Below are 11,395 nucleotides of genomic sequence, written 5' to 3' on the forward strand. Positions count from 1 at the left end.
CTCAATTCTCTACCTGCCCTGCAGTACATACACTATTTCTCCCTGCCCCCGGGCTCCCGAATTTAAAGATGTGGACCAAGGCCTGAGGGCACTGCAGGGGCATGGAGAGCCCTGGGGCCAACCACACACTCCAGGAAGGGGAGGTGTTTGGAAATGAAGGACCAGCTCCTAAGTATCAAGTTAAGAGCCAGGACAGCAGTTTGCAAAGCAGAGGGGAATTCGGCAGCAGCAGAGATTCCTGGGCCCCATCTTCCATTTCTTATGTAAGAAGGGCACTTCCCCACCGCCCCGGCAGGTGAGAGGTGACAGAACCACACTGGTGGTCTTTCACCGAGCCCAGCCTTCCGCTCTCAAGGCTTTCCTGAGACCCAGAGTTTGTGGGAGAAGGGCAGGGGGCTCACGGGCAGAAAGCAGGCGAGCCCTGGGTAGGAATGCTTGGTGCTGTTCCCCTCAGCCTTCAAGGCCAAGTGCTCATCTTGTTCCTCAGCTCCTGAGTCAGAGGCCTGAGGGTTTGCCAACTGCACTGTGGCTACAGGTGGAGGGAAGCGGACTCCCTCCTCCAGGGCCCTTTGTTTCAGGAAGAAGTTTCTTTAACCCCATACGGTCCAAGAGTCGTTTGCAGGAGGCCCTTTAAGGAGGGAACAAGTCAGTTACCAGCCCTAGTAGGGTTCCTCCCCACCTTCCCAAGATGGGAGAAGCCTAGGGAGGAGGATCAGTCTTAAGCTGCGTTGCATGGCTGGCGCTGGAGTGAAAACAAAACTGGGCATCGAACATTCACTAATTAAAGACTAAAATCCAGGACACACACGTGAAGGGTTAAGAGCCCCACTTCCTTACTCCTCTGAAAAAATGGGTGGGGGTTGAAATTGCCAAACCTTTCCTCTGACTCTTATCAAATCAGGAGAGGGCAGGAGAGGGTAGCTCAGGATGAGGGAATGGGGGATGGGTTATTGTAGTGGAAGGAAAAGGAAGGCAGGAATAGTTATAAATCGTCAGCTAATGAGAAATGTAAAGAGCTGCCTCTTTAGGACGAAGTCATGACCACAGCTGAGGATGTTTCCTTGAGGACTAACTCCTCAGCTGTTAAAACATGCAGCATCGCTCTGGGGTGGGGAGGTCAGCAGTGCCAACCCGCGGTGTGCCCTCAGCCAGGGGCTTGGGGGAGGGGAAGTTATACTGGCCACTGGCTCCAACCTGTGGTCACTGTTGCTGCTTTCCCTGAAGATCTGGCCGAGTACCATTGCCTTTCTCTCCTAGCCCCCCTGGGGAAGAGGGACTATATTTTTACTGTACGCTAGGGGTTCTGGAAGGGAAAACTTGGGGTTAGGATTCTATGGCCTGAGAAGCCCCATCCGTAAGGGCCACAGCTGGGGAGAGGTATGGGGCAGGAGAGAGGTTGGGATTTTAGGGTGCAGCTATGCTCATGAGGTACCAGAGTCAGCCTCTCACCCCTAAACTTCTCCAGTCCCGGACGCAGCCTGGGACCTGGCCTTAGACTGTTGAGCAGGTGCGCCTGCCTGTTGGCTCCACCTTTGCACCTGTTGTCTTGAGGTTCGGCACAGCCCCAGGCTCTCCACCTGCTCCTGAGCCCCAGCATCTCCCTGTGACGGGTAAACTTCGTGTGCTGTGTCTCGGGTCCAGGATATGAATTGTGAGCAGGGTTCATCTATTTTAAACACAGATGTTTACAAAATAAAGAATATTTCAAGTCACAGGTGTGACTGCCTGTGTGAATCCCCGGGAGTAGATCTCACTGGGACCCTGGCAGTTCAGGGGGAGGGAGAGAGGCAGTGCTGGTAGAAGAGGTTCCAGAATCCTAAAGCAACAGCAGAAGAATGAATGGAAACAGCAAACGTCTTCCGTTTGGTGCCTTTCCTAATGCCACCTGCAGGGGAGCCCCAAGCAAAGCCCCCATTGCTCGGCAGTGGGCTCCGATTGCGGAAATAAGATTGAGTAGAGTCATTGGGGACATGCTGAATATCTATGTCTGAGGGTGTCTTTAAAACCAAGAGGTGGGGGGCTTCCCTGGTGGCGCAGTGGTTGAGAATCTGCCTGCCAATGCAGGGGACACGGGTTCGAGCTCTGGTCTGGGAAGATCCCACATGCCGTGGAGCAACTAAGCCCGTAAGCCACAACTACAGAGCCTGCGCGTCTGGAGCCTGTGCTCCGCAAAAAGAGAGGCCGTGATAGTGAGAGGCCCACGCGCCGCGATGAAGAGTGGCCCCCGCTTGCCACAACTAGAGAAAGCCCTTGCACAGAAACGAAGACCCAACACAGCCAAAAATAAAAAAATAAATTAATTAATTAAAAACAAAAACAACCCAAGAGGGTTCTCATCTGCTTGGAATGTAACAGAAACAGGTCTTCCTGAAGGCATGAGGTGGGATTAAGTAATCTTTCAGAAGTTCATCCTAGCCCTGTGCTTGGATACCCCAAGGGAACAAGGCAGTCTAGAATCTTGGGGTCTGGGGACTGATGAATACTATACTCTGGGGTCCAGAGTTGATGGAAGAGGCAGAGAATGTTTGGAGGTAAAGATAAAATGAAGAAGGAAGGAGTAAAACAAGGCAGGGCAACAGTAGCCTAAGATCTTAACCTGCATTTTCCAATTTACAGAGAACTTGTAATGGTTTATCTCCTTCATCGGAACAATCAGACAATCACGGCTGTGTGAGATAAGGAAGGTGATTATCTTTATCCAAGTTCGACAGATAAGGAAACAGGTGCCTAGGGGCCCCAAGGAAGAGTGGCAGAGTCAAGGCTTAAAAGGAACAACCGGAATTGAAATCTCCAGAGGGGAAAGCTTGGCACCTCTATTTAGAAAAATCACTACATGCAGTTCTCATTTGCAGCCAGAATTGAGAACCATCGACCTAGGCTTTCTGCCTACTAAGCCAGTGAAGTTTCCAGAACATCTACTGTCCCTGTGGAAAGCCCTGTTAGTGCATGTCCAGAGTTAAAAGCTTCTGGAAAGTAGGCCAGTTTGAGGTAAATCTGGAAACAAAGAGGTATTTTAGGAGAGCTTCATCAATTGTATTCAATCGTGAAAGGTGAGAACCTGGGCAACTCAAGGTGTCCTAGGTTGCCCCTGGAGAAAAGGGATGTCGTGTACCTAAGGAAGACAGCACCTCCACTCCTCAGTTCAGCAACTTCCATGGTCTTCCTGGAGAGGGGTCCCAGAAGGGCAGCCAGTAAGAGGCATCTGGAAGCCCAGAGAGTACTAGGGAAGTGCTAGGCATGCAGGTGAATCTGGCAAGTTCATGTTAAGAGTTTAGCCCATTATCAGGGCGAAGTTCTTGACTCAGTGGCTTAGGAGGCGTTTATTTGCTTTTTCTAGCAACTCCACCCAGCCTCAGCAGGGGACACACTTCCCTCTGCATTTCCTGCCACCTCTTCTAGTGGCAAAAGATTCCATTCCCACTTAGGTAATGGAGGCTTTTTTGTAGGGAGCAGCCAGTTAAGATGTATGGATTCCCGTGTTGCTATAAACAGCCATGAACAGGCTACAGAACAGAACACCTGCGTACTTCCTGGAAAGTACTTCCTCCATCTTCTCAACAAATCAGATTCTCAAGACCAGCTGCTCCCCAACCTGGCTTATTCTTTGTTCTAGGAGACAGTTCCCAATGGACACATACCTGTGAAAACACTCTCTAGTAAACAACTGCATTGTTATTGAAATTTCGCTCTAAAATCCCAAAGCCAGGTAAAGCCTAATTGCCAGCTTTAATGATGGAGAAATCCAGGCATTAAAAACAAAAAACAAAATAACAAACCCCGATTTCTTGCATTGGTGGGTGTTTGGAAGAATGAAGTGAAGCATTAGGTCTTTTTAGTTTCTGAGGGCTTCCAGTGCTGTGCTCCCATGATAGCTCTTAGCATGTCCCCCAATGTCCTGCAACACATTGCATGCTGGTGTTGAAAACATCGTGAGTGTTCTAGCTGGGTCTAGAACCATAGCAGCTTCGACTGCCTGCACACTTCCTTCTGTGGGGAATGACCAAAACAAGCCCCTCTGAGAAGTCTTTGGGACTGTCTGTCTTTGTCTGATAAGAGGTAGGGGCATCCATCCCCTCTGAGTTTACCCACCTGCTCTGTGACTCCTCTGTTATCCCAGCCACAACCAACTGCAGCCTCATGACCCTGTGGAGGTGGGGTGTGGGGTATTAGAGGAGATGGTACAGCGCAGGGGGCAAGGGCAGATGTGCTCTCCAGGACAAGTACCATCACTCACTGAGAGACTTTTCAAGACAAACACAGCTTCCCCTCTTCAGACTGGTGCAAGCTGAGGCACTGAAAGCCATTATTTTAGAAAACCACACACCGTCTTCCTAATGGTCCCTTTGATTTTGTGCTTGTGGAAAGTAACGGCCAAAGAGAGAAATGTGAACAGTAACATGTATATTCCATTTGTAGTCTGAGTAAAGGGGACATGCGCCCAATCCTCTTCCTCATCCTTCAGCCCTCGGCAGACCCTGACCTCTCAATTGCACAATTCAGAGCTCGGCACTCAGCAGGCGCTCAGTAACTGTCTGTGCCAAGTGAAAACAATATGCTGGGGCGAGTAGGAGTCAATCTTGCATCCCTCCCTGCCTTTTTTCCTCCCCGTCCAACTTTTGGGGCTCTGGTTTCCTGCAAGCGGTGAATTATTCATGTCTGCTCAGAGATATCACATTGGCCCTTCCTAGGTTGCCAACAGGGTGGAGCAGGGAGGTGGCTTTGTTCAGAGTCTGTAAATAGGAGGAGCGACCTTCCTGTTCAAACAGCACTTAAACGGGTAGGTGACTTTTTGCTAAGTCATCCTGGGGATGCTCAAAGTCCCATTGTGAGATCCCTCCTGGCTCCTCCTTCCTCCCCACCCCTTTAATAGACCCTTAAGTGGGGTCACACTGCTCTGCCACTCACTCTGCACTCGCACCATGGCTTACGTTGCCAAGTCCTTCTACGACCTCAGTGCTATCAGCCTAGATGGGGAGAAGGTAGATTTCAATACATTCCGAGGCAGGGCAGTGCTGATTGAGAACGTGGCCTCGCTCTGAGGCACAACCACCCGGGACTTCACCCAACTCAACGAGCTGCAATGCCGCTTTCCCAGGCGCCTGGTGGTTCTTGGCTTCCCTTGCAACCAATTTGGACATCAGGTGAGACGTCCCTGGTATTGTACCCAAGGAGTTGGGTTGCTGCAGCTCCAGTGGGCTAAAGAGAGGGGGAGGACGACTATGTGTGTTGAGTGTCTTGAATCATGGGGTATGTTTTGTTAATCTAGGTCTTTAGGTGCATGCGAGTACCAGGGGGAAGTCAGTATGATTTTGTCTGTGATAGAACACCAAACGTATGGATTTTTATGGTTTCTTGTCTTCCCACTACACTCCACGAGGGCTGGTACCAGGTCTGTTTTTCTCTCCATTGTGTCCTCCGTGCCTGGGTATAGAAGGCACTCATTAAATGTTTGTTGAATGAATGACTGGAGGAAATAGAAGATCAAGAATCAAACTAGGATTGAACTGACTCAGGAGACCTTTATTTTCACTACATTTGATTCTGCTACCTAATAGCTCTGTGCCCCAGGAAGAGTCACTCAATTTTTCTGTTTTGGTTTCCTCTTCTATAAACTAGGGATAATACCACTTATCTGATAGGATTATTGTGAGGTTGTGGGGATAAGAGCTACAAAAGTAACTTGAAAAGTATAGAGTAATATGCAAATGTAAGCAACTTTACTATTTAGATTGAAAGGTTTTGTTTGTTTGTTTAAAATCAGCCAAGTGGAGAGTGAATTTGGGGGAAGGTAAAAGGGTTTGCAAAGTGTGCGTGTCTCCTCTGGGCATCACACGTGCCTCTCTGTCCCTGATAATGGGTCAAGTTGTTATAGATCTTCAGCCCGCACACCTCAAGTTATCTTTTAGGGGTTCTTATATTTTCACTTAGGACTTTTTTTTTTCTTTTTTTTTTTTTTTTCGGTACGCTGGCCTCTCACTGTTGTGGCCTCTTCCGCTACGGAGCACAGGCTCCGGACGCGCAGGCTCAGCGGCCAAGGCTCACGGGCCCAGCCGCTCCGCGGCATGTGGGATCCTCCTGGACTGGGGCACAAACCCATGTCCCCTGCATCGGCAGGCGGACTCTCAACCACTGCGCCACCAGGGAAGCCCTCACTTAGGATTTTAATAGCACAAGCAGGCAGAATGTCCTCCAATTATAATCCCTTGGGTTCAATTCACAGTGGCATGAAGGCAAGGAAGAGATTATCAGAGATATAGGCAGGAAGGCTGAAATGTCATTGGCTGTGACAAACCTGAGCCCAAACCATGAGTGCTCTCACTGTTCCTTCCTTGCCTCAGTTCTGTTTCTAGGCTTGGCCAGGGAAAGAGAGACAGAAAAGGTAAAACCTCTTCAGAGGGGTCTCTCTGGCCCTAGAGATGCCTCCTTCCATCACTTCAGGCCAGCCAGTTGCTGGAGGGAATGCGTAACCTACCAGTAGCCAGCAGGCCTTTTGCATTAGGAGATAAGATGTCTAATAGCCATCAACTCTGGGCTCAAGATGTCATGATGGCCTGGAACTGACTGTACTAATTGGTTCTAGTAGGTCAGAGGCAGGAACTTCTTCCCCTGAGGGAGATATATGACTCTTAGACTTGGCGGATGGGGGTGGAAAATAAGGGTTTCTATGGGTCTTTGTGGGCTGTCAGGGGTGGGGAATGCTAAGTGGGGATAGGACAGTGCTGGCATCGGGGAGGAAAGACAGGCAACAGGTTGAGATCTAAAGCATCCTAGCTGAGTACAGCAAGTGAGCGTGAGGTGCAGGAAGCTAAGTGAAAGGAACGATAATTACACATTCACAACTTTTGGTCCTTAAGCACTTATTTCCTTAACTTCCCCTTCCCCTGGCCTATTCCAGAACACTAAACCTTCAATCCTATTTAATTCATGCCTGTTGGTCATGAAGTAATTCCGTTTACAGTACGTTCATTGTTGTCTCTAACCTACTTTGCCTTTATGGCACCTGAAAACTAGTCTTCCTTGGATGGGGTTTTCCTTCATCAAAGCTTCCTCCTACTTGTACTTTAGATCTAGGACAAGATGAAAGGAAGAAGCTATAAATCCCATTCTTCTAGATCTCAATTTCACCTTTCGTTTGAGGAGCTGAGTAGGGCAGAGGCCAAGGCTAGATTCAACACTCAGAGGTAATTAGAAGAAAGACAGGCAAGGCCAGGGCAAAAGGAAAGGGAAGGTGGTGGCAGGGTGTGTGTGTGGGTGTGCATGTATGTGTGGGTGCATAAGTGGAAGGAGGGTTCTAGGCAATATGACCTGAGCCTCCTTTCCCTTTCTTTCTACTGCCCAGAACTCAAGGTTCCTTGAAGCTTCAGACAGATACCCTAAGCATTGCTCAGGGTAGATCGGAGAGAGAAGTGACAGCTCAAAAGCTCTATATCTTTCAGTACAAGAACAGCCAAGCTAGGGTCTGTGAGAACTTTCAGAAATGGCCTAGCAAACCATCAGACAATAGCTGTGAGAGGGAAAACTCCGAGTGAAGAGTAGGGCAAAGCGAATGAAGAAGGAAAGAGAAGGAACGGGGCAGGGGGGTGGGGGTGGGGAATACATAATAGAAAGAATGATCCTGGGGAGTACAGGAGGGTGACTTTGTAGATCCTTCGTAGCTCTAGCTCCTTCATCTCTTGCGTTTCCCAAGCGCTTTGTCTCTTTTCTCCCCCAGGAGAACTGTCAGAATGAGGAGATCCTGAACAGCCTCAAGTACGTCCGCCCTGGGGGTGGATTCCAGCCCACCTTCACCCTTATCCAAAAGTGTGATGTGAATGGTCAGAATGAGCATCCTGTCTTCACCTACCTGAAGGATAAGCTCCCCTACCCTTACGACGACCCGTTTTCCCTCATGACCGATCCCAAGTTCATCATTTGGAGCCCTGTGCACCGCTCAGATGTGTCTTGGAACTTTGAGAAGTTCCTCGTCGGGCCAGAGGGCGAGCCCTTCCGACGCTACAGCCGCACCTTCCCGACCATCAACATCGAGCCTGACATCAAGCGCCTCCTCAAAGTTGCCATATAAACACCAGCAGATCTCCTACCTCCTCCCGCCCCTGAGCGTCTTTCCTGAGCATTCAGTGTGCCCTCAGGAGACTCTGCTGGGCCCGGGCTTTCCCTTCAGATCAGTCCCCTGCATTGAAGAGCCTTGCCTTTCTGGTCTGCCTGTTTCCTTTCCTTGCCCCCAAACTTCTGGTTGGCGATTCAACCTGGGGCTCCAAGACGGGTGGGCTCTGAGCCTTCAGAGTGATGGCGCCTTCTTAAAGCTGTATGGGAGGTGTCTGAGAAGTGTGAGGGTCCAGAGCCAGCCTTCTGGCTGAGTCCAATAAAGGGCAGGTGTGGAAACGGCCAGGCTCTCTGTGTCTCTTCCTTGACGGAGGTGGGAGGGACGGTATAAAACCGCAGGTGGGACGGAGGGGCTGGCAGCACACAAAGGCTGAGGAGAGGGAGGCTCCGATCAAGGGGACACTCCAATTACTGTCCGGAAAGCAGGCTCAGGTCACGGTCTGGGTGGCAGGCGGAGTTTCGGGAAGTGTGAATTGTATTATTACTTTATGGCTCTTCTTCAGAACTGGGGAAAGGAGGTGATAAGGAGAAGAAAGGGGAAGAAAAGTGGAGGAAGCACTGGGAAGTTAGAGGATTCCAATCAGGAAGATGTCACTTTCACTGTGGGTACTGGGCTAAAGGTTACCTGCACCTTAAGAAGTTGAACTTAGTCCACTTTAATGACAGCAAGGGCGTGGAGAGTACCGTTGCTGGGAACACAAAGAGCACTTTACCCATTTCCTGATCACCTTGTGGAGTTTGTTTTAGATCCTTTGTTAGATTGACTCTCCCTCCTTTTTAAAGTTCACATTCCACCCTTGTCTTTCTCACACTCACAAATTCACAAATGCAGGAACAAGACAGACAAGTTTAGGCATGAATGACTGGTTTCACTTTTTTTTTTTTTTTTTTTTGCGGTACGCGGGCCTCTCACTGTTGTGGCCTCTCCCGTTGCGGAGCACAGGCTCCGGACGCGCAGGCTCAGCGGCCATGGCTCACGGGCCCAGCCGCTCCGCGGCATGTGGGATCTTCCCAGACCGGGGCACGAACCCGTGTCCCCTGCATCGGCAGGCGGACTCCCAACCACTGCGCCACCAGGGAAGCCCCGGTTTCACTTCTTCCATGAGGGTGGGGATGTGAGAGGGCCTCCCTTCAGACAGTCATACTGTTTATAACCCGCCAACACGATAGCTGTCCTGTGAGAACAGAGTTCTGCCGAATGGCTCTGAAGGACAGTGCCCCAGATTCCTCACCTAGTGCAGGCATACTCAAAAGCACCACCAAGACAAGGTCCTATCATGCTCTAGAAAAGACACCAGCTGACAGGCCACTGCCCTCTCATTTTGTCCCACAAACCTCTTCTTGGAAACTTCTCATTTTGCCCTTCTTTCTTTGATCACTAGATGGAATATTTTACTTCTCTTCATTGAAGCCCTGAAGGGACAGTTCTCCAAACTGGACACACAGCTTGAGAACCCCAATGCTGAGGGATGTTCCCCGTAACTATTTTCCAAGCACTTGCATCATTTGAGAAGTAAATGTGGAATAGAGGTTAAGGGTCCCTGCTGTCTGACCTTCTACTAAAGCTATGTCATCAATGGTGCTTTATTTCAAAATGGTAACCTGAGTGGTATAGTGGGAATCCCCTGGCATCCTTCTGCAGACTTTCTGCTAAATTAAGGCCATCCTTAATTTGACTCTTGAGAACTCAAGCCCTTCAAGATTCCTACTGTCAGAGCCAAGAGCTGGGGTATGGGTTTGTGGGCAGGACCAAGCATTGATGTTAGAGCAATAACTGCAGAGACAAACTGCTTCCCTGAAGAAATAAAATCAGAATTCATGTGGGATGCTAGCATGATTTGTTCATCATCTTTACAGTGCTACTGCCTGTTATGATGTCTAACAGCAGCGTCAGCTATCCTGGATGCTGGTATTATGGCACCGGCAACTTAGGGCCTGATATGCCAGAACAATGTGTTGGGTCTTCCCCAGGAGGCTCAAGTTGAGAGAATTATTTAGACTCCCAAAGGAATGGGAATTACAGTATAAGGGATTCTGCAGAGAGAGTCAGAAAGGGCCTTAATGCTAGGAAGAGGGCTCCTCACTTGGTCAGGGAAATGCTGTTTGCTTCAGAAATGAGAAATTGTTTCCTTTTCTTTATTCCTCTTCTTGTTGGTCCCCTTTACATCCTCAGAAGTATCAGCTTATGGTCATAAACAGACACGGCAAAGCTTAATATAATCACCCACTTTCCTAGATAAACATAATCTTTTAATCAAATTTCCCTAGGGGCATTCAGGAAGTAAGGAGAAGTCCCATAAAGAATCCTTCCCAGAAGTGCTGAGATAATGCTACTCGATTTAGAGGAGGGACAGAGGGAATCTTTCCTCTGAGGGCTCTTACAAAAAATATGGCTTGGAATAAGTGATTTAGGGGGCCAAGATACATAGACTGAAACTGACGATTATTTCCATGACTATGTTCCCACCGTTGCATCTCCTTAGTTTAAGGAACACTGAGCCAAACCCTTATTGGTGATTTCAAATCTGGTGATTTCTTATAATCACCATCACAACCATCATCCAAATTACCATATACTATACTCCCACACTGCACTAAGTACTTTCTATATGCTAGGTTATTTAATCCTCATACTGACCCTGAGGAATTTTCATCTCTATTTAAAGAGAAGGTAACTGAGCAAGACACTTTTCAAGGACAAAGGGCTAGTGAGGGGCAGAGTTGAAAGTTAAACCCAGGTCAGTCTGACTCCAAAGCTTCTACTATTAACCACAACACAATAGTGCTTCCTTCTGTCTCAGAGTTTCTGCATTAAGACTGCTGAGCTGCCTGTCCACAGCAATGTATGACCTAATGACACTTTCACTTACATTATATCATTTGATTTTAAAACTCCGTAAAGGAGGCATGATTATGTCTGTTTTTCCACTGAAGAAACCAAGGTACTGACAGAATGACTTGCCCAATGTCCCACCATGAGCAGGTGGCAAAGCTAATTCCAGACCCAGGTCTCTTGATTTCCTTTCTACCCAACCATAGCATATCTCAAATAGAGACTTGTACTACAGTCAAGAAACATACATTTTAAAACTAAGAGCCTCAAATTCAGTCAAGTAAGTTAGCTTTTCTCAGGAAACAGAAGAATGAAACCGAAAGGATTCTTGTTACACTGAAATAAAGAACAGTGAATGTATACTTATTACTGATGACTTACAAGTAACAAACCATATCTGGTTCTTCCTAGACTATATCATATGTCAATTAATTACTACTGGGAGAACCCAAGATCATC

General features: G+C 48.4%; 1 protein-coding gene across 1 annotated transcript; it reads left to right on the forward strand.

Annotated features, from left to right (window-relative positions):
* Window positions 1-4,881: 4,881 nt before the first annotated feature.
* Window positions 4,882-8,386, forward strand: GPX2 (glutathione peroxidase 2). The gene is made up of 2 exons (XM_082840038.1): window positions 4,882-5,141; window positions 7,712-8,386. Exons 1-2 carry the CDS (start codon window positions 4,920-4,922, stop codon window positions 8,060-8,062), a joined length of 573 nt encoding a protein of 190 aa, XP_082696164.1. The 5' UTR covers window positions 4,882-4,919; the 3' UTR covers window positions 8,063-8,386.
* The last annotated feature ends 3,009 nt before the right edge of the window (window positions 8,387-11,395 follow it).

This window comes from Leucopleurus acutus, assembly GCF_964270905.1.
Source record: "Leucopleurus acutus genome assembly, chromosome: 1".
Taxonomy (NCBI): Eukaryota; Metazoa; Chordata; class Mammalia; order Artiodactyla; family Delphinidae; genus Leucopleurus; species Leucopleurus acutus.